General features: G+C 39.7%; 1 protein-coding gene across 4 annotated transcripts in view; it reads right to left on the bottom strand.

The window, feature by feature from the left end:
• Positions 1-26,662, bottom strand: part of actn4 (actinin, alpha 4) — a 92,326-nt gene that overhangs the window by 3,366 nt on the left and 62,298 nt on the right. Inside the window, exons 7-22 of one of the 4 annotated variants that reach the window (XM_061782504.1) lie at positions 24,605-24,686; positions 20,042-20,127; positions 15,683-15,775; positions 15,490-15,615; positions 14,398-14,502; positions 14,164-14,311; positions 12,768-12,918; positions 10,692-10,800; positions 10,473-10,613; positions 10,215-10,397; positions 8,652-8,786; positions 7,068-7,247; positions 6,852-6,998; positions 4,489-4,569; positions 2,309-2,374; positions 594-752 (exon numbers count right to left, since the gene is read on the bottom strand). In XM_061782504.1, the coding sequence (XP_061638488.1) occupies positions 594-752; positions 2,309-2,374; positions 4,489-4,569; positions 6,852-6,998; positions 7,068-7,247; positions 8,652-8,786; positions 10,215-10,397; positions 10,473-10,613; positions 10,692-10,800; positions 12,768-12,918; positions 14,164-14,311; positions 14,398-14,502; positions 15,490-15,615; positions 15,683-15,775; positions 20,042-20,127; positions 24,605-24,686 (1,992 nt within the window). Of the gene's footprint in view, positions 1-593; positions 753-2,308; positions 2,375-4,488; positions 4,570-6,851; positions 6,999-7,067; positions 7,248-8,651; positions 8,787-10,214; positions 10,398-10,472; positions 10,614-10,691; positions 10,801-12,767; positions 12,919-14,163; positions 14,312-14,397; positions 14,503-15,489; positions 15,616-15,682; positions 15,776-20,041; positions 20,128-23,691; positions 23,778-24,604; positions 24,687-26,662 lie in introns of all 4 variants that reach the window. The other 3 variants (XM_061782505.1, XM_061782503.1, XM_061782502.1) reach the window with 3 other exon arrangements.

The following is a 26,662-nucleotide window of genomic DNA, read 5'->3' as shown; positions in this document are numbered from 1 at the left end:
CCCGCACACAAAGACAAAAATCCACCTTTCTGGCAATTTAGTGTTGTCTATCTGTCGAGCATACGTGCTTCAAATTTGGGAGCAACTGGACAAAATATCTAGGTCAAGTTCCTCTATGAACGAGCCCTGGAAGACTTTCTTTGTGGGTCTACTCATGATAGACATTCCTACCAAATTTCATTTTGCCAAGTCAAAACTGCCTTCGGCAGCAGAATTTTTTAAGAAACAATAAGGTGAAATATTACTAGTTTTACATTGCAATAAGATTTAGCAAAATTTGCCACCACTATCTGCCCAACATTTAAATGTCTGACAATTTATTTAGCATTGTCCAGCTCTCTAGTACACATATTTTAAATTTGACAGCAATTGGACAGTAATCAGTCTTGAAAGACCCCTGGAATATGGTCAAAATTACCCTAAAATGGCCGCTTCAAACCAAAATAGCAGACTTCCTGTGTCTTTTCAGGCAGGGCACCTTGAGTCTTTTTTGTGGGTCTACTCATGATAGACATGCTGACCAAATTTCATGTCGCTTAAGAAAATTGTCTTTAGGGGCTGAACTTTAAAAAAACTCCACTTTTTAACCTCACCTTATCTGCGGCCAGGATCTTGAAGGAGGCGATGACCTGGTCTGCCGTGTCTGTGTCTGTGGTCTCTCGGGACATGAAGTCGATGAAAGCCTGGAAGGTGACCGTGCCAGTGTTGTTGGGATCCACAATGCCCATGATGCGGGCAAACTCGGCGTCGCCCTGGTGGCCGACAAAATATAAAAGGTTAACCGCAACACACTTAAACACAACATATATGCACAAAGACGGAAACTTCTGGACCACAACATTGTAACACAACACACATGCAACATTCACTAGCTCATACAAGACAAATGCTCTCACTTTCACCGTGCTAGAAACAGAAAAAAAGACAAGTGAGAAAAGCCAGCAGGATGCCTGCAGGTGAATACCTCCAATAAACACCACATTGAGCTATTAACATTTTTACACCAGCATATGAATCCTATTTGCCTGTTTGTAAACTGGTATAGGTACATTTACTTGGTAAAAAATATTTGTACCTCATACCAACATTCTTACAGGTGGTATGAATGCGTCTACACCTGTTGAGACATGTTTACACCTGCATTGACATGTCTGCACCTGGTATCAACATTTTCACAATTTCAATTTACCTGGTAAGAGTTTGTTTACAACTGGTATCAATGTATTGTGTTTACCCCTGTATCAAATATCGGATCTGCTATCTGTGAGTTTACACCGGTTATCAGCATATTTACTACACTTGTTAACATGTTTACACTGAGTAACAACATGTTAACACCTTGGATTGACATGTCGTGCACGTACATTTAGTATTGACATTAACAACTCCTATTTACATGTTTATACCTACTATTGGTATGTTTACACTTTGTATCAACACAGTTTACACTTGGTATCGTTGCATGCACATCTGGTATTAGCATTTACAAGTCAGTTTACACCTGGGATTGGCACGTTTAAACATGGTTTTGTGCAATTTCACCTGGTATTGCATTTATTCGTGGTGCAGGCGCATTCACACCCGGGATCGACAGGTTTACAACTGGTAGGGTTGGGTGTACATCTGGTATTAGCATTTACAACTATTTATACATGTTTACACTTTGTATCGGCATGTTTACACCTAGTATTGTGCATTTACACCTTGTTTCAGCGCATTTACACCTGATAGCGGCATTTCTTTCTATTAACGTCTCTGTTTACTCCTGCTGCTATCAGGGGGTAAACACCTGGTATAAAATGTATTTATCTAGTAGGCACAAGTTCAAAGTTGAGCTATGCCTTTAAACTGGTGATGTGCATGTTTACTACTCCTACTTACAAGTTTACACCTGGTATTGACTTTCTAACTCATTTTTACACAGTAACAACAAGTATCAGTGCGTTTACACCCGACATCAACTTGTGTATACTTGGTATCAAATTGTGCATACCTGGTATCAATGCATTTACACTTGGTATCAACACATTTACAATTATCTACATTAGTAGACCTGGCTTGACATGTCTACACTGATTATCTATCGACTTATTACAATTCCTATTCACATTTACACTACTGGTATCTGTGGGTCTATACCCGGTATCAGTATGTTTGCACTCCTATTAACATATTTACACCTGGTACAATGAAATAAGTACTTCTACTTTGGCACTTTAGTAATCCAAATAGCAAATTAACCACTGTTGGACCTGCAGACACCCTGAGAGAGGGGGGGGGGGCCTAAAGCAAGCATTGGCACCAGTACCAGGCTGTTTCCTGTAGAAATGAGCAGAGCCCGGTAATCCTCTGCCACCATTTGTCCCGAACGCTTCTGTGGGGGGCCAGCAGGGTGGGTAATTTATAGTACAGAAGCAATAGAAATGGTAAGATAGATGTGGAAGAAGAGGAAGGGGAAATTATGTGTTTGGGGGAAGCGAAGGAGGAGAAAAACATGAGATAAAAAGCACAATGAGTCAACAACATGACTGACAAGAGTGACACAAAACTACGCCTGTACAAAGCAACAGAGACTCCTGGTGGACATATGGGGACGTGACATTTCCAAGCCAGACGCCAGCAATCCTGAGGAGCCTTGGAAGCAGGAAAAACAACCAGGGACTGACCAGTTGGAAACTTTCTATTATTTTGATTTCTTTGGGCAATATTTCTAGTGAGCATGTCTATGCTGTTTACAGCAATTGTTTACATGTTTATAACTGTATCAGTGCATTTATACCTGTATCGAAGCGCTTACACCTTGTTGTAACGGAACATTTATAACCACATTGGCATTCTAACTTCTGGTATCAACAAGTATACACCTAGTATCTTCATGTTTACATCTGCTATCGGCAAGTTTATACCTGGTATAATTGGGTATACAGCTATTTTTGCATTATTTGCATTTTCAAACTCATAATATATATACACCTGGTATGAAAGCGTTTACACCTCGTATCTGCACGTTCACAGGTAGCAACAGTTTAACACCTAGTATCAACGCATTTACACCTGGTATCAATGTACAGTGGTGCCTTGAGATACGAGTGACCCGACGTACGACTTACGAGCAAAACCGACAGGTGGCGGCAGAAGACTACGCCATGTCCGGCAACCACTGATTCACACCGATCTCCTTGGGACAATACATAAGGTACAGTGGTGTTGTGCACTCGCATTTCCCATGTTTTTTTCTTTTCTCTGTTTTCTCTCTTATTCATTGGTTGATTTTGGTACAACAAACCGATCCAGGGAAACTTTACTTTTTCCTCTTCAGAAAAAACCCCCATTGCCATTTAAAGATTAATCGCTGTTGGCCCATTTCCTACACATTTCTTTTGATCAGTTTTTGTATTGCCTCACTCACGCTATCACCAGCAAGCGCTTTCTCAGTTTTGTTAGTCTAATACAGGGCAAAAACAACAACAAAGATACAGTGCCTACCTTAGTTGCTTTGTGTCACACACAGTCAATGACAGTTGCACAACGCACAGAAATTTCTGTTCATCTATGAAAAGTGCTTCCTAACACTATCTTTAGCAGTTTCCCTTTTTATCTTTGGTGCCATTCTGATAGTTTATCCCTTTGATTACTTTGTTTAGAAAACGTTCTGTGCGACAATGGCACAACTCCGTCAGTCTTTACTCATTATGTGGTGGCTGCTGGTTGCATCTGATTGGCTGAATGTGCATAAGCGGAACTTACGCCTAAGAACGCCTCCGTGAAGAGCTATTTTGATGTGATTACGCCAACATGAACGATTCATTGTTTTAATTAAAGAGACACTACAATTCAATAAATACTGTAAATAGTATTTTTTAACAAAACCAAAATGGTTTCTGGGCTTTTTAGCTTTGTGATCGGATGATTGAGGATGTGGTGGCAGAACTCCCTCCTAGAACAGACTTCCGCTTTGCGCTGCGGAGCAGACAACTAGTTTTTAGCTAACCTCCAAGTGTTCTGCACAGAGTTAGTAATCGTCACGCAGTGCGAGTAGAAGCACAACATAGATCCTTCCATTCGTCTATACCAAAAGCGTTCGCACATCGAACAAAATACGTAACTAAAGGTATGTTTTCTATGAAGATTTTGTACGTAACCTGAATTATTCGTAAACAGAGTCGTTCGTAACCAGAGGTTCCACTGTATTTAGATATGGTATCTGCATGTTTACAACTCCTATTTACACCTGGTATCAGTGCATTTACATTAGTATCAACACCTTTACACCTGCTTTCAACGTGTTTACACCCGGTATCAATGTGTTTACACCGGGTATCTGCTTGTTTGCAACTTCTATTTACATCTGGTATCAAAGTTATGTCTTCATTTGGTAGTAAAAGGACATCCATTTGACTGGCAGTGATGTTTTCCTGCTGCAAGGTAGCCTCCCTCCGGACTCCTTCCCCATTTTCCTGGTCCCTCCATCCGGTCCCGGGGTCCTACCTGCTTGTCGTTCTCCACGTCGTAGCCCAGACTGATCAAACAGGCCTTGAACTCTTCAGCCATGAGGGCTCCACTATGGTCCTGAGGCGAGCCAATGACAGCCAGTGACAGAGCGCCACATCACACACCAGAGCCCAACCAATTCGTGACCACGGAACGGGGGGATGGGCGGTGGGATGGACCATGCAGGAGGGATGACGGGATGGATGGGAGACAGACAAGGCTGATTGTTTAGACAAATGTCCACACAGAATCAAGTATTGTGTTTAAATGCTTGCTGGGATATAAGCTATCCATCTTTTCTTATTTTACCAAATATGGTCAATGCCTTTAAAAGGAATTTAACAACAAGATGTCATGGGATAATGGAACAAACAACTGACGTGACAGAGTAATAACAGTGACACCCGGAGTGCATCGTTCACAGTCAACAGGGACCCCTAGTGGTGATTCCTCAAACTTTGATTGGCATACATGATCAATTCTAGGGTTGTGTAGAAAAAGACAAAAAGCTACATTCAGCTAACTTGACCACAAAAATTGGTCGACACAAAAATGTCTGCCTCGAGGAAATAAAAATAATAAAAGAATATTTGCGCTGCCTGGACCCAATTTCTGTTGCCCAGAATCATTTGGCCACTGCCTATGTTTATCGTGCAGATGGACGCACTGTTGGACAAGTGAAAAACATTACCAAAAATGACAGAGAAGCGTTTGTGATATTTAAGACACTATTAAATGCGATTAAAATGCTTGATGTATGAGGTGAGCTGAATGGTAGTTAGTTTTGTTGTTGTTGTTTTTTTAACCTAAAATGGTAATCGCTAGCCCACTAATGCTAACCATTTGGTAAAGGCAAATTATTATTTTTTGTCTCAAATTCTGTACAGAGTTTCTACCATGCACTCAGTACCAACATATGCAGCTTAAGGATAGAAGTCCAGAATAAAATGCATGTTACTAGTAAAAAAAAAAAAAAGAAAAAAAAGAAAAAAAAAAGGGGGGGTGGGGGGATTAGTCGAGTACTCAAGAAAATACATATATGATAATCGATTCTAAAAAATATTTGACAGTGACAGCCCTAATCAATCCCAACCATAAAAAACAACAAATTTCACACATCTCCAAAAGTGTGAAAATATTCATACTGAAACACTCTCTGTCCTTCTGAGTGACACCCCCAGCAATGAACAAGTGATACTCACTCGCTTGGCTCCCCTTTCAGCCCCTCCTATGGTCTGAACATGAGCATCTTTGAGCAACATTTCTTAACTGTGTGGATTATTACTATTGTACTAGGTGGCGATTATCGTGAATAACTGGCGAGTCACATTATTCATGACACTTTCAGTCATGGAAAAAAACTGTGACACCACCCTTGCCTCTTCATTTGTTAAATTTTAATGCCTGGTAAAACTCAAGGCGCATTTGCTTGAACAAATATTTATTCATTTTATGTACCGCTTATCCTCACTAGGGTCGCGGGCGTGCTGGAGCCTATCCCAGCTGACTCTGGGCGAGAGGCGGGGTACACCATGAACTGGTCGCCAGCCAATTGCAGGGGACATATAAACAACCATTCGCACCTACGGGCAATTTAGTCTTCAATTAACCTACCATGCAATGTTTTGGGAATGTGGGAGGAAACCAGAGTACCCGGAGAAAACCCACGCAGGCACCGGGAGAAAATACAAACTCCACACAGGCGAGGCCGGATTTGAACCCGGCTCCTCAGAACTGAGGCAGATGTGCTAACCAGTAGTTCACCGTGCCGCCTGAACAAATATAATGATAACAAAAAAATAAATAACTCATAAGAGTTTAATTTAAGAGCGGCTATCAATCCATTTTCCATGGTGTTCTTGATAATAACCAAAATCATATATAATAATACAATTAAGCTTAAGCATGTCAAATGGGACAAAGTATTATGGAAGCAGCAGCATTTATGTTGTGTTCATTGTATTCTTCAGGTAATATACCTTAAGTGGTACTAGGCATTGAAATGAACAAGAAATTGAAGAAACAATAGTGATTGAATAATTTTTTCCATGACTGTACATTGCGTGACAAGAATGTTCCGTGGACTTTTTTGACTGGATTGCTTCTAGTCGTCATGTATTTTTCTATTGTGTAAGGTGGCGGTTATCAGGAATAACTGGCAGAGGAGAAATCGCTTTAATGAAATGACAAGAAATTGTGCATGCGTTTGTGGATTATCTCTACTTGTGCTGTTTATTTTGTATGATGCAAGGTGGCCATTTATGACACAAATAAAGATACAAACTGATTTTGGGAGATGTTAAGGCCAAAAGGTGTTGTAAAAATAATGATACTGCAAGGGCTGAGTTTGCATGCCTGACCTTGTCAAAGTGGTTGAAGGAGGCACGGTACTCGTACAGCTCCTCCTGGCTGATGCCCTTGGCATCGCGTGTCAGGATCTGGTTCTCAATCTCGTTGATGGTCCTGGCGATGGTGGTGAGCAGCTGCTCCCAGCCCACGCGGATGTGCTGCAGGGGGAAATGCATGTTTATAAACGTCTTACAGAATAACTGACCCACATGAGGTTGTGTTACTACCTCCATGGAGTAGGGCGTGTACGTGTTGTCAAAGATGAGGGCCTCCTGGATGAGCTTATGGACGCCCTCCAACTGGTCAATGTTGGGCTTGTAGTCCACAATGCTGCGCTCATACTCCTTCAGGTTGGTCAGCTGGTCCTCCAGAGTGCCTATCATCTCAATGGATATCGTGCCAATTTCCTGTCCACGCAACATTTCCATTGATTACTAGGCTTTACATTATCAGGATTTTTGAGGCCGATCACAGAGTTTAAAAAAACGAGAACCGATTACCGATCCAATCACAAGATTGAGCAAGGTGTCTATTTAAATGACTTTTTCATTTACTATATATACTTGTGTACTGTATATTGAGTATCTTCAAAAGTATTCTCTCGTCCATTGATTCCCAACCAGTGTGCCGTCGCACTTTAGTGTGCCATGAGAGATCTTCAGGTGTGCCGTGGGAAATTATAACATTTTACTTAACTGCTCCAAAAAATTATTCATTTACAAGAAATAACATATCTTTGTTCTTCTATTTATGCCAGTGAGGCATCGTGACAGACAGACAAATGAATGGTCTTCTATTAGATGGCAGGAAGTACATACAGTAATTATGGTGTATCTACTTTTTGTGACATTTTTGTTTGTTGGTGTGCCGTGAGATTTTCCAATTGTAAAATATGTGACTTCGCTCCATAAAGGTCGGAAATCACTGCTCTAGTCAGGTCATGTATTCTAATCAGTCAGGCCAAACCAACTTTACAACATGACAGAAATAGTGAATGCTAACTTACTGTAATTTAATTACTTTATTATAATTACTTCACACACCGAAACTTTAGAACATGATTCGACATAACGCCGGCATGTTTACGTGCAACCGTTAGTGCTAGCACTAGCTTGCTAGGCGACATAACGTTTTGTTGCCTGCTTGCGAGCCGTATCTCATTAAAAGTACATGAACATACCTCAAGCAATCCTTAAATCAACATAATCTCCCGAGCACCGGTGACCACACCACACGTTTTCCCCCATTTTGTTCTTGTAATACGCGCGTAGCGATGTTGTAGCCATGGTAACGAATGAATCCAGTCAGGTTTAAGTTGACAAGATAAAGCCCCGTGATCATAAAAGATGGGATGCGAAGATTTTACTGCAGTAGTCTGACATAGTGCAATCGTGAAAGACCAAATTTGTCTTGTAGTCTGATCCAGGCAATACGTGTTGTCTGTCTCAGACGTGTTGTCTGTCCCACACTGGCGACATGTTTAAAAAAAAAAAAAAAAAAAAACTATTGGCTGTCAGATATTTACAGCACTACGTCAAAAGACACACAAGGCTAAAAATAATCTAGCTATTGGATTCAAATATACTGCACACGATGGCGACGTGGAGTAAATGTCTTTGGCGGAGGCGATCAAGGATGTCATTGATCGGATCGGCGAATTATGACATTAAAGCCAATCGGCCGATCAGCATAAAATGCTAATTATCGGCCGATACCGATCCAGCCGATCAGATCGGTGTAAAGTCTATTGATTACACTGGGAAATGGTATCTGGCAATCATTAGAGCTTATGAGCTAATACATAACAGTACCTCCATTTTGTTTTGTATCCAGGGTCCCACCACGTTGGCTTGCTCGGCAAAGTTGCGTCTCAGTTTGTCATTGGACTGCTGCTTGCGAAGCTCCTCCTGCAGAGCCCGGTCACGCTGAGGTACCAGCTTCTGTGCCTGCAAACACACACATCTTAATTAACTCTTGTGCATTACTTCTTTATAGTCATCATCTTGACATGGTATTAATGATGACAAAATACCTCTATTTACATGTCTACACCAGGTTTACAGCCGGTAGCAATGCCTGTTTACAGCCCATATAAAGTAAATGGGTATCAAAACGTTTACTACTCTTCTATACAAGCAGGGTTTGCGCTGCCCATTCGCCACCTCACCAAAGGCTAATTTAAACAGGATGTGGTGAAGCGAATATTGCCCACGTTCGCCTCGCTGGCGATAAAAGTTAAAGTGAGCACGCTCATTCTGCTGTGCGTGAACAGTGTTAGTGGTTTATATTGCTTATCTTTAACTAAAAAGTTTGAATTCGAGAAAATTCGATATAAAGGCCTTAAGAGCCTCCTTGAGGATTATCATATAACAAGTGAATCATCTCAACACTTTTACTTTAATTGATAACATTTAATATAGTTTACAATTTGAACTGCTTTTGTACACATCTCTGTGATGAAAAGTGTCACTCTCCACTTTATCTCTATACTCGGGTGACACTTACCGCAGTGCTACTGCTACTGACAAGAGCATCATTATACAGTATTACATTTTTTCAAGGCATGAAGTTAAGTCAGTAAGTCAATATTCTACTGTAATGGAAGGTTTTTCTTTTTACATTTCAATAGTAAAATAAAGATTTGTTTTTCATATCAATTCGTCATAACATTTAGTCCTGGCCTACAGGAAAGAGTCGTTTATTTGTTGGCTCTAGTGTTGTGTTGGTCATATTATATAATAATTCATTTCTTGTGTTTAGTGAATAATGCTGAAGCTAAACTTCCTCCCGAAAAAATTAATGGTAAATCGCAATTACAAAACTTGTTTAAAAGAAACAAAAAAAGCAACTCCTGATTGATGACTAGGTAGTTTTAATTGGGCCCCTATCGTTAAAGCTTATTGGCTTAGTTCCCAGTGACGAGGACTGGCTAAGTCTGTCTAAAGGTTTAGCCACATAAACACATGTGCTGTTGTGGCTAACTACACACAAGTGTGGCTAGGATATTTATATACTGTTTAGCCACATTGGCTAAGCAGTTTCATGACCCAGTGCCAACCCTGACAAGTCTATGCCTGGTCCCAGCAGTTTATTCATGGTATCAACATGTCGACACCTAGATTGGGAATCAACTAAACATTGAATCGGAAGATGCTTTACACATTCAAATAGCCATAAACCAGGTGTAGCAAAATAAAATAAGTCCTTTCTACTTATTCTTGTTGAGGAAATGAAAATAAGTACTCTCAAGTTACCAAATTGTTATTGATGCATTAACTTAACCAGGCTGGGGTACCTCACTCTTTTCAACCAGTCAGTTTATCATGGCTGTTCCTACTCTACTACACATCGCAGACACATGAGACACACTCTACCTGATCCCATTTGCTGTCGATGCTCTGTGGCGTGATGGTGGTGTACTGGTTGGTTCCGCTCAGCTTAATGCCATTGTGCTGGGCGATCTTCTGCACCTCACTGTGGATGGCCTGGATGGCCTCACGCTCCTTGTTGGCCTCAGGCAGAGTGGACTTGAACTGCTCGTGGGCACGCATCAGACTCTGAGGGAACAAAAGGTCCATTATTTTATCATCCCGTGGATGGTTTGCCCTCTTGGTCAAGTTCCTGACACATACCTCGATCTCCTCTATGTTGTGGACAATGAACATGTCCTGCAGGTCCTCCATGGCCCCCTCCATCCAGTTGTTGAAGGGCGCTGCCCGCTTGGCGTACTCCAGGTAGAGCTCATCGATGGACTCCAGCAGTTTCTCAGTTTTCTGAAAAGAGCAGAGAACACGTGTGAGTCCAAGAGGGTCTTGGAGTAGATTCTATTGACCACGTTGTAGGTCTCAAACCTGAAGTGAGTCCCTGCGCTTCTGGGTGAGTTCTCCGAGGCTGTCCCACTGCTCGCAGATCTTTTGGCAGCGAGCGTTGACGTTGGGTGCGTCGTAGTAGTCCAGCTCACTGCAAGACAACACGGGATGCTTTTAATGTGCCCAAAAAAACAAAAACAAAAAAAGTATGTATGATAGGAGATAGTAGGTCTGGTCAATATGGCCTTAAGATAAAATTTCTGATTTTTTTTCCTCCCCAAAATTTGTTGAAAAAACCCCAAAGATTTTATTTTGTACAATCTTTAGGCTTATAGCTTACAGCTAACGAAAACCACAAATTCACAAACTTTAAAGAATATGGCAAAAGAAACTACCAAAATTATTTTTAATTATTTCTAATATAGAAATTAGGTACTAATTCGCCTTCTATAAAGTATTTTCCTACAGTATGTGTTTAAGAAATCTTAATAATCTAAGAGTTGGACTTATTAAATTGGATTACCTAAATAAATTAACTTTTCTACCGCATTCGAATTTGTTGTATTGTATTATATTGTATTAAATCATAAGGCTCTGCAAAGACCTTCCTCTTCTTCCATTACTTGGCTGTCTTCAAAGGAGTTTCACTTCATTTTATAATAGATTACATTATAATTAAGACATTTACAGTAGGGATCTGACACTATTGTAAATATTGTGGTATCTCGGTTTCAAAATTCTTACAATTATGCTGTGGCATGTGTCTGTATCAAACGAGAACTCCCGCTGGTGTAGTCCCCCCCCCCCCCCCCCTTTCCTTGTGCCATTGAGTGGGCCAGTCTGAGAAACAAACCACAATTCCCATGATCCCCTGCATAGTGCAGGAAAAGATGGCAGGAAGCACAGATGGTGAGCAGAACGGCCAAAGTGAAAGAGAGCATCGAGCAGGCACAGAGTGTCTCATTCACAAGCTACGTAACCATTACGGGACACATGGTGACTGGGAGAAGAGAACTTTTGGGCTTTATTAGAATCACACACTGGGCATAACATTGGAGGTGCTAACATTGTCCATTTCAGAGTGGGGGATCAACACGACAAATGGCATTGCTGTTATCACAGACAACGCATGAAACATGGCGGTGAGAGAGGCCGGGCTCTCCCCGCATGTTAACTGTTTCGCCTACATGTTGAATCTGGTTTCTAAGGTAGATTTTAAAGTAAAAGGTGTCAGCATTGCTGCGATATTACACCGCAGCTCAACTGCTGCAGCGGTGCTGACTCTATAGTAACATATGTTAAACCTGCCCATGCAGGCATGCACAAACCGATAATGGACGTTGTTAACACGATGGAATGTCTGGTGACTAAGTGATGCATTGTGTGAGTGAAGCAGCGAGCTGACAATCAGGATGTTGTATTATTTATATTTGTTAGTGTTCAAGATTTGCGATTACAGGAGCAAAGCGGGTGGGCCTTAAAATGTGACCCCCTAATCTGTCCGATTGCACACGTAAAATCTTTGCTGTTAAAATTTAAGACACTTGACCGAAAATTATTGCTTTTATTCTTGTTGAAAGACACATTTACATTGTCAGTTAAAAGTTGAAAGACAAACTGCACATTATTGTTTCCCAGTTGTTACACTGGATGTTCACACTGTCAGTTTAAAAAGATATTTAACTGAGTTTTTGTATGTGTGACCTTCCAGCACAAAACAGACCAGTACATCATTGGAAAGCATTTTTAATGCCCTATCAGAAAATGTAAACGGCTCAAAACACAGCCATGCGACTTCAGATCAGTTTCGTGCTGGAGGGTCACTATTTGCTTGTGACTTGAAACACTCGGTGTTCCGACGCAGTTTTTTGCACTTCAAAATACCTATTGGTAGTAATAATAGGATTACAAAATTTGAGCATTATTTATTTTGTGTTAAATTACAGTGTGTTTATCTTTAACGCTCCTAGCACTTTAATACGGTGACGATACCGTACCTTGAGATTTTGATATCGATGGATCCCTAATTTATACTGAATCTTTTTTTTTTTTTTTTTTTTGCAAGTGTATTGAAAGGGCTTCTTGACTAAATTGACCATTCAATGGTTCTTCACATACTTGAGTTCCTGCGCGATGGCAGCGATCTGCTCCACTCGGTCCTGATGGGCAGCCAGGTCACTGTCGAAGGCCTCGTGTTTCCGGAGCAGGGCCTTCACCTCTGACAGCGAAGCCGTCTCGTAGTCTCTCTGAGTCAGCATGGCCTCCTTGCCTGTATATCACACACAACGGAACAGGACTCAAGACCTTAAACTAGACATGCATAGTTGGGGACTAGCACATCCTTCAATAGTTTTTTAGTACTGTATATTGTTGGTCCCATACTCAAAACTATCAACTGTTTCACATACCAAAAAATTGGCATACATGTCTGGCATGAGTAAAGCCACATAAAAGATGCCATGCCTGAAAAGAGACAGGAAGTCAGCTATTTTAGTACAACCTGGCCATATTAGATATTTCAGCCATTTCGAGGGGTCCTTTAAAAAGAAACTCATTTAGAGATGTTGTTCAGTTGCTATCAAAATTAAACCAGGTGTACTAGAAAGATGATGGACAATTAATAGATAGACACTTGAGTTTTTGTCATTATGTGTTGGGGGAGCATGGTGAAGCTTGATGACATGAACCAACTTTTTAATTTTTTGAAAATTCAGGCCCTGAAGCTAGTTTGACTTCATACAATTTGGTATAGATTTCTATCATGAGTAGACAAAAAAATAAATAGCCATGTCTGTAAAAAAGACAGGAAGCCTGCCATTTTTGTTTGAAGTAGGGATAGGCGATTACTGAAAAAATAATAATCATGATTATTTTGATTATTTAAATCATAATTAATAAAGACAATTACTCATTGATTTCAAAGTTTAGTATTTATTTAACTACCAAAACTCAACTTTAAAAATAGCTTAAAAGAATAACCAGAAAATAAATTAGTAACAAGTAAAATAATAATATATTTAAAAAGTATAAATAAAAATCAATAAATAAAAACAAATGCAGCCATAGCTAAAAACATTGGCACGCCTGGGGTGACTGTATTGTCTATTATATATTTGTCTAAAAAAAATAAAAATAATAATAATAATCAATATTCTAGGATTTAGATTTATTTTCATCCTAATTGACCTAAAAGTCTGATTTCATGTCAGACAGTGAGGGGAAAAAAAGGATTTGTCTTTATACCAAGCAATGACTATCTACTGTTCCAGCTGTGCACGCCTTGGCCTCTTAAGGACAACGTAGTGCGATGCTTGCATGGAGCCGCATAAAGAAAGTCGCAATAAAACTATTCAACTCGTTTTTCACAGATTAGGAAGAATATATGGTCTCAACATCAGCGGTTATAGAGCCGTCTGTTGCTTTAGCATACACTCGACAAAGTTTTTCTGTGGACATGCCTTATGGGGTAGGGGTGGTGGGATAAATTGGGGGGGGGGGGATAAATTGGATTTACCATCAGTCCAGGATTCATGAATGGAGGCCTTCTGGCGGAACTTCTCAGCCAAGTGATCCAGTCTCTCAAGACGTCGGATCTCATTGAGGAGCCATTCCTCGTAGCCCTTCTCCGCACCCTCTAGAGTGTGCCACGCTCTGTTGATATCCTGACCAGCACATATGTGGGATTGAGATCAACAAACATTGCCTGTACAGTACATGAAGGTTTTGTGATTTGTATGTGTGTACATACAGCCACCATGTGTCCCTCTGACGGCATGAAGGCAGGTCTGCCACCCAGTCTCAGTTTGGTCTGTAGCGTGTTGAAATTGATCTCCAGCTGACACTTCTCTTGGACCTGCAGGACCAACATTGGCACTTCTTAGAGGGAACACAACCCATTTAAAAGAGTTATGCGGGAGCACTAAAAATTAAAGACATATATTAGCCTAAATCCTGTCAAAAGCACAGTGAAGAACTAAAAAAAGCCTCAAAGCATGAAACTGTGAAGCTGGCCATTATGTAACATCAGCAGGCTGTGCTGCCAAATTGCAAGGATTAAAAACTGCAATAAAATGTGATTAAAGTCACCTTAGTCTTATTTGTTTAAAGGACACATGAAAATTTTCCACAAACTGTAACAGTTCCTAAGTCTAACATGCTTCAGACAAACTACACTTCTTAGCTGGTTATAAATGCAAATGATCAACTACTCACGTCGCCTCCCCTACTGAGAGGAGTGGCAGCACGAGTACGGCTTTCTGCCACTGTGACGACTACTAAGCGAGAATCCTGGGAGACACACTGCTGCCGCAGAAAATTGAGTGGTACATCCGTACAGTATACTGTATATTTGAACCAGCGTTAGACTGTTAATTCAAGGATTCGAGAAATTTGTCATACAAACACACACTTACACATGATATGGCACGAAATACGATTCCCGAGGTCCCAGACTAGCCCAATAAGTCAAGAGACTTGCAAAATATATTGTAAAATATAGATACAAAAAGAAAAGCTGATGAACAAAATAAAAATACTTATCTACAGATGTGTGTGTGTGTGGGGGGGGGGGGGGGGCAAAGATGTGAATGCAGCAGAAATGCAAATACAATAGGCGTGAATTGCACATGATTTTTCATTTACATGGTTGAATGAACTTGAAAAAGAATGAAGTGTTTATTGTGCAATAATCTCTGCATGTAACAAAACTGCAGCTCTGCTTTAGCTGGATACAAAAACACTGATAATTAGGAACATTTGCAGTGTCGAGATGATTCTGTGCTGGTTGTTGTGTTGAGTGATTTAAATAATAAAAACAATTTGTTTTTAAAAAAAAAAAGACCTTTGGTGGCTTGTGGACACGGCGGTAGTCCCTGAAGTCCTCCAGCTTCTGCTGCATCTCAGCCATGGTCTTCTCGGGATTTCTGTTCTCCAGCCATGGAATGGTGCGACGGATCCACTCCAGGAGCTGTGCGTGGGGAGGACGCATTCATCAACAGGAAAGCACAGGCGGGTAGTGTCTGGTTTGTACTCACGTCACTGGCCAGTTTCTCGTACTCCTGCATCAGGTGCTCGTTCTCCTGGTTGACCGCCAGTACTTTGCAGATGCGATTGGCAGCGGTCTCAGCCTATCGAGAGCACACACACGCTGATGAGAGGCGCTCACACTGATGGGAGCAAAATCGGCGGAGCTAAATGCAGTATCTAGTCATTCTTAATTATATTGTTAGAGCAGGGGTCGTTGACAAAGTATGGCTTCTATGGCCCACTGAACATTTTTATTTATGATCATCAAGAGTCCTGTAATATTTGTTGCATTATTTTAGCTGATTTCGTCACAATAATTGGTTAAAGTTTTTTTTATTCATGCATACTTTTTTATTCAATGATTAAATAATGGGTCAAATTATTTACTCTAAATACAATTTTGTACATACATTTGACATTTTATAACAGAACATTTTAATTATTGTATTAATAAAAAAGTTACAATTTTAAAAACTACTTTAGTATTTAATGAAATTTGAATTCCCTTAAATAAACAATAATATTCTAACATACACATCCACAGTAGCATTTATTTGTTAGTATCTATTAAAATTGCAATTATAACTACCCAAAAGTATTTGTAAACAATTTTGAATAAAAAAACAAACAAGAAATGTTTGTGTATAATTTAAATATATTCACCATTTATATTATTATTACAATAAATACATGCTAAATGTTTACGTCATTTTTATTTTTTGTTTGTTAAAATTAAGTTAACATTAAATACAATACATTTTAAATGTATATTGTATACATTACTGTTTTTAATTAGTATTTTTATTAAATAGTGATGTTATTAAATCAAATGTTGAATGTGTATGTATTTTTCCATTTACTAGTTTTTAAAAAATATAAATTTCAAAATAAACAATACAATTTAAAAATAATGAATTATTTTATAAATACAATAAGTTATTTTAAAACACTTTACACCTTTTACCTCATCTACAAATGCAAAGGCCCCTCTGTCTGTTTTAAAAACCAAATGTGCTCAAAAGTGTGTTAGAGTCTACTCTTCAGGTTCAAGTCATCGGCATGAACACACACGAGCAGTGACGGAGCTAAATCTCATTTCAAAAAAAGGGGGGAAAAGTGCAAAACGAACAAACAAACAAAATCCAGCAGCCTCGCTTGGATGGTTACAACATGCAGGAAGCTGCTGGCGGTTAGTTTCATGTGCCTCAATCACACACACGGTGTTTAAAAAAAAATAACGCCATGCGTCTCAAGTGGGTCCATACATCGAGTACATCAGGTTCAAGTGGCGCTGAAGTCCAGTGGGTCCTACGACATTAACTACTGGACTGCAGGAATACAAAAACAACACATTTGAGACAAGTAAATTCAATACCAAACTAGAATAAATTGATTTTTAAGCATTTTTGGGGTTTAAGTAATACAACTATTTTGATTTTAAAGAACTGGCAATACACACAAAAAAATTTGGAAATGGGGCAATTAACAGCAACTGAAGCAAAGTGGAAAAATGTTGACTTGTGTTTCTCAAAGAAATCAACAATGCCATTCCCAAAGTCACACACTAAACAAAGAATCGACAGATACATTTGCTTTATTTATGACTTAACTAAGAAACTAGCACACAAGATTGTATGTACAGTACTTGGGGTGCAATGGTACATATATATCCAGATTTTTCAGCACAGCTCAGAGGTGTGCCAAATTCCCACATGTAACATCATAGGTAACGGTCAGGAAGTGTAACTGGTTCCGTAAAAAATAAAATAAAAAAATACTGTGCAGCTCAGCCTTTGGCTGGCGGATGTCATGGCTAACAATGCCTTAAACACTTTTCAGATGGAACCAAAGGAACAAAGTTTTGATAGCATCATAATGTTTAAACCTTTACCGTTCATCTTCTAGAAAGAACAAACTATTGATGTTGCACTTTTCTAAAAATAAAATCTTAAATACATTATCAAGGAGATTGTTTTTTAATATCATAATACTGTTGCACTTGTCTCATCCTTCATTTGCTAAAAAGAAACGATTGACGTTGCACTTTTCCTAAAATGAGAAGATTTAAGCTGTTACATATAATGCTTTTTATAGCCAAATAGTTCAGACTGTTCAAAATATTGTTGTTGCACTCGTCTATAGCATTTGTTTCGTAAAAATAAGATACACCATTGATAAGGTATTTTCATAAGAAGAGGATTGAAGCTGTTACATACGTATCATTAAGTCGATTATCATTGTTTTTATTGCATTTAAAAATCACACTATTCAAACTGTTACACTTGCCTACATCATCACCTAAAAAATAAACTATTGATGGCGTGCTTTCCTAAAAATAATTACAAAATTATGTTATATAGTTATACTATTAAATAGTTAATGTTTGAATTTGACTTCATTATTTTGTTTATTGGAGATTTTAACGCTAGCAGTTTTAATGTCATTCTAAACGTCATTAAATGTTTCCTTTTACAAAAAAGAAAATGTTAGCTTTTTTTTATTTTTTTTATTGTTGCCTTACTGTACCCAATACGAATCCCACCCATGACTTCAAAACCAAGGTACATAAAAAAACTCAGATTTTTGGCATACCGTTACACCCTTAGTATGTACGGGACTTAAGGGACAACTGTCTGTGTTCTTTTTGGCTTAAAAAAATTGCTACAATGAATGACAATGACTACATTGTTCAAAGTACACCAATCTCAATGCTGAAACGTGACTTTAGGAAGGAGAGTGTGGACCGACAAGTTCTGTGAGAGTAACTGTGTCAGCATTTAAAAGCATAGAAAGCGTGTTCTGAGAGTTCCCATCGAGACACCGAAACTTAATTTTTCTGTTTTAGCCCAAATTAAAGGTAATATATATGTACATCACTTCCTTTTCGCCAATTAATATAAGGGGATAGGAACCAAGCCCTGGCGCGACTAGCAAAACTCTGCAAATAATTGACACCCCTCAAAAAGGAATTTGTAATTCGGATTGATGCTACAAGATGCCGGCAAAGCACTTAAAATGAAGCGGATCAAATAGCATCACCACCATGCATTTAGCATGTACACAATCATGAACCCATGTTACATAAATAACTACTCAATAGTTAAATGATTCAACACAAAACAAACCAACTTCAAATGAGGCTCATCAATAGCATTATCGAGCATACCAGCCTAAATAAATTGCTAGCACAAACGGACGTGACATCATACATGTAGGCTATAAATGAGCAGGAGTTTTGGGGTCGGTCACCGATTAGAGTTTAAATCAACCCATCACTGATCCAATCACAAGTTTGAGCAGTATTATTTATCTGCCACGTATTCACGTCGCTTTGGCAGCCTGCGACAGCGCGCTGGCAGATCTCGCCTTCTATTCACATCTACGGTCATAGAACCTGTGTTTCATTCGCCTTAAGCTAATGTTAAAGTTTGCACCTATAAACAAGTAGTTTACTGACATTGACGTTAATATTAGCAGTTAACTAGGCAAATAGCTTACCGAGATGACTATGCCTCTTTGTCAGAAATTGAATCGGCCACAACGATTAGCCATGATACCGTTAGCTGTAGATTTTCCGGTTACATCACAGATTACCTGATTTCTCCAGTCATGACGCCGAGAATGGTAAAATGGAAAAGAATGTAGCTAATCAAAGAAGCTCTCAAGATTGATGAACACGGAAGCGACCGTAAATGAAAACAAAAATGTCTTACCTCACATAATTTTATGTATAAACGTGGGTAAAATATAAAAATATTATCCAAATCAAGTCTTTTTTTTTTTTTTTTTTTTTAAAAGAACGTCGCCATTTTACAAGGGTCTCGGCTCCGGCAACCTTCAGGAACACTCGGGGAAACATCGGCGCATATCCGGAAGTGTTTCTTCTTTCTTTCTTTGGTTTTGTGAGATTATGTGTGATCACACAAGACTTCGAGATCAGCGGTGCAATAGAATCTTTATGTGTCTGGTCTGCTGTGTTGAGATTCTAGGCGCACACCACACACAACGACCAAAACTATTGAATGCCTGACTTTTTTTTTCATCTTTATGTGTGGGGTCTGTTGCTGATAAAAAAAATATTTTAAGAGTTGAAAAATCTTTGTGAGTGTACCAGGCCTTAGAAGACGGAAAAAACCTGATCAATGAATTAAACCTAACAACAACACCAAGGTTCCATTAGCTTTGGATTGAGCACAAAAACTATGAATGGACAAGCTATTCAGCGAATAATGAGTATAGGTTCCCAACAAAAATTTGTTAATGTACAAATTTGCGAATACCTCACCGCGAATATGCAGGAGTTCACTGTACATGCAAACTGTAAATGATGGGAACTCTCTGTTTTGAGGCGTGTTGGATTCATGTACCTTCTGTGCACCAGAGAAGGCGTGATAGAAGCAGGACACATAGGTCATAATGGCCTTTTCGTCAGGCCGCAGCGTGCCCACGATGTCTGCTCAGCAGCCGAAGCGAAGGATGAAACAAAAAGAGAGAGAAGAAGGGAAAAAAGTGAAGCCTAAGCAACCCAAAAGCAACTTTGGAGAGGACGGGAGGTACGTCTGCACATCCAACCTGAAAGTGAAGCCAACCCACCGATGGAGTAACATAGCTCACGTTTGGACACAAATGCAACAATCCACATATTTACTCATTAAACACACTGGTGAAAGTGTCGCCCCATACAAGTTCTTACAAAATAAATATTAGTAAAAAAAAAAAAAAAAAAGAAATTTACACATACATTCAACATTACCGTAATTAAAACTTTAATTTAATATTTTTTATTTATGCAACTATAGTAATAGACAAAAAATAACAACACCAAAATTAACATTACATTTACAGTTAAGTGATCTCATTTGATGTGCCTCTTGCATCTGAGACGCGCAAAAATTCGCAGGGGCGCATGATGCATATTCAATCTGTCAATCCTAGTTTAAGACCTGCCCTACGTATGTGTCTGTGTGTTGGTGAAGAGCTTCCACACACAGCGACTCAAAAGTATGAATGTCTAGTGGTAGCAAATCAGAGGCAGGTAAGGCACGTTGTCGTTCTATACTGTAAATACGATGGACCGGGAAGTTTTTTCTGGACTGGATAAATTTTCATTGTTGTGCTAACACCCGCCACGCCGCTCACAAAGCAGCAAGCCGGTGGCAGAACGGTGTTTGATCCGTAGACGCACACAACTCGGTCGGACAAAGGGAAAGTTAACCGTTTATTACGTTTGCTAGCCTGCGAGCTAAGCAGCTAGCGAGCTAAGGGCTGGAGCTTAAAACCTCACTCGACCGCAGCGACATCGTTAAAACGTCAGCGCTCGGAGTTGTGTGTGTGTTCCTCATAAAACACACACGTGCGTGCGCACACACACGCATGGGAAAGTTAACTGTTTATAAACCATAACCGCAGCGGCACACATCACTATTCAGGCAGTAGTTGACTTTAGCGCTCATTTTAGCATCATTTGATTGACAGGTAAAGGTCTAACCATCACAGTCCAGCAGCTTGATGGCGGGCCTATTTTACATTTGATTTATCCTTTATTTGACCAGGTAATTATTGAGAGATAAAATCTCTTTTTCAAAAGTCAAGAGGCGGAAGAAATTATACAGTACATAACACGACAACATTAACAGAATATATATAAATAAAGGGCGGCGCGGTAGCCGACTGGTTAGAGCGTCTACCTCACAGTTTTGAGGAACGGGGTTCAATCCCGGCCCCGCCTGTGTGGAGTTTGCATGTTCTCCCCGTGCCTGCGTGGGTTTTCTCCAGGCACTCCGGTTTCCTCCCACATCCCAAAAACATGCGTGGTAGGTTGATTGAAGACTCTAAATTTCCCATAGGTGTGAATTTGAGTGCGAATGGTTGTTTGTTTATATGTGCCCTGCGATTGGCTGGCGACCAGTTCAGGGTGTACCCTGCCTCCTGCCTGAAGATAGCTGGGATAGGCTCCAGCCCTCCCGCGACCCTAGTGAAGATAAGGGGCTCAGAAAATGGATGGATGGATATAAATAAAGAAAAAAATAATTAAGATTACAAAAATAACTTATATTTAAATGTATGGCACCTGATTTAAAAACTGGAAAAGCCCAAATGCTTTCGAGTACGTACATGGTGTTTTTATATTCATTCAAATTTGGCAGGCTTTAAGACATTTTTTGGGCCTCTTTAGTGAGTTAATGACTCTATAGTTATGTGCCTAATGTTTAATATTTGTTCAAGTGCAATTTTTGCGAACATATCCTGAGTCATATTTATTTATATATTTTTATCTATCAAAGATATTTTTTGCTCTACATTACAATGCCAATGTTCAATCTTTATAATTGAAAGTTGATTGCTCTTAAAAAGGATGTACAATAGAACCTCAATAAAATGGACCGCGATATAACGGCTATCGGCTAAAACGGATCGTCAGGACAGAACAATTTGTCCAAAAATAGTTTCCATGTGTCTCTTGAAATGCTGCTGACAAAGTCTGTTAGTTCCAAAATTGGCCACTGTTGTTTACTGGCGCTGTGGCGCAAAGCAGGCAGAGAATGGGACTGACGTATTTCCGGGTCACAGATATACAATATGACGAGATTCAATTCCGAAAGATGTGCCTCCCGTGCCGACGTGGCGGCTATGTTGAATGTGGGGTATTAACATGGCGGCCATGTGATGATGGTTATAGCTATTGTGAGTAGAGCGCACTGCAAAGAGCGAGCATGGCATGGCTGTAGCGTTAACTCTGAGGAATTAAAAAACTATCTCTGGAGTCTGGAACATGCTATTTTTGGTACAGTAACAGTTTTTTTGTCAAGCTGTTCACCTTTGGCAATCGATTTGGAATTCAGACGCATACTAATTCCTCGCAACTCATGAAAGCAACTCGCCTATGACGAGTACTGTATGTCAGCAATGTCACCACAACGAAGCACAGCGGCGAAAACTTTCAAATATTTGTGCTTTTTTTTTTTTAAATAAATAGTTATTTACAATAACTTTGTACTGTACTGAGTTTTAGGCCACGAAAAAAAAAGCTACAAAACAATTTTGTACTGTGCAGGAATACGAGTGCATATGGCCTAAAAAAAAGTGCTTCAATGTAACAGACAATTGGCGTACATATACATTAACATTTTATTAATAAACATATTTACACAAATTTTGATAGTTTATATTTTATTTTATAAATGTTAAATTAATTTTTTCCTTTGTTGAATAAAATAAATTGTAAATGTATACATTTTTAAACTATTTTTGTTAATTATAATTACACAAATTCAAATTGTACTAAATAAAATAAATACATGTCAAATGTGTAAAACTGTATATATAAATTTACTAATGTTATCAATAATATAAACATGTTAAGAGTATGTAAAATGTTTAATTTTACTAATTTTGTTTTCTAATCAATACAAATTTTATTACCATTTCCCTTCAATTCCTCATGAATAGCAGTGGGAGATTTTTGACAAATTACGACAAACATGCGAGAAATCTCCTGAGGCCACCACACACAAACGAAATACAAAAAAAGGCAGGGATAATTAAGGGAACAAAACGTGTCCATATGATTCCTGTCAAGGAGAAAGAAACATACCATCCAGTCAGGCATAATTAACTGCCGTAACAATTAACAAAATTCACTAAAAGTCTAATTCACTATTGTATCATTTTATATGGTATTTTATTAGGGCTCAATATGATTAAATAGGATTATCAGGCTCAGGTACCGCAATGGAACTTGTAACAAAGACTTCAAAGTCAAGATTAACGCTTAGCCTCCTCCAGTTTTTTTTTTTTTTTTTTGCAGTTTAGAACCTTCTAAAACTTTTTATTGTATTTTATTATTGCACTTTCACCAGCTGAGTTCCATTGTGTTCCATTGTGTGTAGACTGTTGCGCGTTTGTGTCCCAACACATCTGTTGGCTGTGCAGGGCCAGAGCTGAGAGAGCTGTGAAAGAGAGCGAGGCCATGCCGGACGGAGGGTTGCGTTTGTTAGTAAAAAGGGACATGGGGTACCTTCTGAGCTCCAGAGAAGGCATGGTAGAAACTGGACACATAAGTCATTATGGCTTTCTCATCGGGACGAGCAGTGTTCACAATGTCTATTGAAGGGGAGGTTATGAAGACGTGATTAAACGTGGACACACACACATAACATACATACACACACACACACACACACACACACACACACGCACGCACACAGGAAACCCAAGTGATGGACAACATAATGCACAGGGACAAAAACATATAATCAGGATGGCAAATAGACACCAAAGAGCATGGCAGTGATGGCTGCTCCTGCTGGTGTCAAAGCTCATTTATAGTTAAATTTTCCTGAAATCCCATTTTGAAACCCTAAACCCCACCTAAAATGATAATTTCAAACCCTAACCCTGGCTCGAAACTCAAACTCTTAATGGAAACCATAACCTTGGCTAGAAACCCTAACTTAAAGCCCCAACCAAAGCTTGAAACACCCCATTGAAATCCGAACCCTTGTTTGAAACCACCAGCCTGCCTTTAAACCACAGTTTGAAATCCTAACACTAGATGGAAACCCAAATCTTGACTAGAAACCCTAACCCATAATTCAAACCCTAACCCAAGTTTGAAAGCCTACGTTGAAACCCAAACCCAGGCTTGAAATCCTACTTTGAAAGCCTTCTTTGGAACCCTTACCTTTGCTTGAAAACCTAACCTTGGCTTGAAAACCATAATTGAAAACACTAACTGTAGCTTGAAACCCTACTTTGAAAGCCTAAACATAGCTCTGGTGTCAAAGCATTCCTTAGTACTTTTCAGTAACACACCACAACATAGCAATACAAAGACAGTGGAAAATAAATGTATTGAACACAAGTCCGTAGAAGAATTAAAACACAAACAACAGAAGTTCAAAACACAGTTGGGCAAAAAAAAGTCCTACCTTCTGCATCCAACATCTTGGGGATGTCCAGGTACTTCTCGGCCACCTCAAAGGCATTGTTGAGATTGGTCACTGCGTCATCCTGCGCCACCAGTCATAGACAGTGTGTGCAAATAGCACAGTTAGCACAGAGCACTGCATTTGCAATTCTTCTGAATATCCTCCAGTACAATATCAACTACTAGTCAGTCTACAGTAGACATTTCTTTACTGTCCCTACTGGTAACATCCCAAGTCAATCAAAACCTCGTACTGTACAGTGAAACTAAAAATACAGGGGTAGAGACAAACGTCATTTATCCCTCACGGTATGTACTGATTATTTATGATAACAGTATATACCATTATAGTTGTTCAACAAAACATTTCCCTAATTTAAAACCTCAACCATGTCTTAAATCTGTCAAATTTTTTAGAAACCCAGGCTTGAAACACAAATTTAAAGCCCTAACATAGGCTTTAAACCATAACCCAGGTTTGAAGCCCTAGCTCCAATATGAACCCTTAACCCTGTCTTGAAACCTTAACCCCAAACAAAGTCTTAAGACCCTAATTTGAAATCCTCACCCTGATTTAAAAGCTCATGTTGAAATAATAACCTGACACCTTAATTTGAGCCCTAACTTACAACCCACAGTCGTGACCGAAAGAACAAGATCCCCGATACAAGCGGCCGAAATGAGTTTCCTCTACAGGGTGTCCGGGCTCTCCCTTATCGATAGGGTGAGAAGCTCGGTCATCCGGAGGGATCTCAGAGTAGAGTCGCTGCTCCTCCACATCGAGAGGAGCCAGATGAGGTGGCTGGGGCATCTGATTCGGATGCCTCCCGGACACCTCCCCGGTGAGGTGTTCGGGGCACGTCCCACCGGGAGGAGACCCCGGGGACGACCCAGGACACGCTAGAGAGACTACGTCCTTCGGCTGGACTGGGAACGCCTCGGGATCCCCCCGGAAGAGCTGGATGAAATTGCCGGGGATAGGGAAGTCTGGGCGTCCCTGCTAAAGCTACTGCCCCCGCGACCCGATCTCCGATAAGCGGTAGAAAATGGATGGATGGACTTACAACCCAAATTCCAATGAAGTTGGGACGTTGCTAAACATAAATAAAAATAGAATACAATTATTTTCAAATCGTGTTCAACCTATATTTAATTGAATACACTACAAAGACAAGATATTTAATGTTCAAACTGATAAACTTTAATGTTTTTAGCAAATAATCACAAACTTAGAATTTTATGGCTGCAACACGTTCCAAAAAAGCTGGGACAGGTGGCAAAAAAGACTGAGAAAGTTGAGGAATGCTCATCAAACACCTGTTTGGAACATCCCACAGGTGAACAGGCTAATTGGGAACAGGTGGGTGCCATGATTTGGGTATAAAAGGAGGTTCACCTCTTTGTGAACAAGTGCGTGAGAAAATAGTCGAACAGTTTAAGGACGATGTTCCTCAACGTACAATTGCAAGGAATTTAGGGATTTCATCATCTACGGTCCATAATATCAACAAAAGGTTCAGAGAATCTGGAGAAATCACTACATGTAATTGGCAAGGCCGAAAACCAACATTGAATGCCAGTGACCTTCGATCCCTCAGGCGGCACTGCATCAAAAACTGACATCAATGTGTAAAGGATATCACCACATGGGCTCAGGAACACTTCAGAAAACCAATGTCAGTAAACACAGTTCGGCGCTACATCCGTAAGTGCAACTTGAAACTCTACTATGGAAAGCAAAAGCCATTTATCAACAACACCAGAAACGCTGCCGGCTTCTCTGGGCCCGGGCTCACCTAAGATGGACTGATGCAAACTGGAAAAGTTTTTTGTGGTCCGACAAGTCCACATTTAAAATTGTTTTTGGAAATTGTGGACGCCGTGTTTTCCGGGCCAAAGAGGAAAAGAACCATCCGGACTGTTATGGACACAAAGTTCAAAAGCCAGCATCTGTGATGGTATGGGGCTGTGTTAGTGCCAATGGCATGGGTAACTTGCACATCTGTGCTGAAAGGTACATAAAGGTTTTGGAGAAACATATGCTGCCATCCAAGTAACA

This window comes from Phyllopteryx taeniolatus, chromosome 8 (genome assembly GCF_024500385.1).
Source record: "Phyllopteryx taeniolatus isolate TA_2022b chromosome 8, UOR_Ptae_1.2, whole genome shotgun sequence".
Taxonomy (NCBI): Eukaryota; Metazoa; Chordata; class Actinopteri; order Syngnathiformes; family Syngnathidae; genus Phyllopteryx; species Phyllopteryx taeniolatus.
The sequence above is the reverse complement of the archived record's forward strand: the minus strand, read 5'-3'. Positions and strand labels throughout refer to the sequence as shown.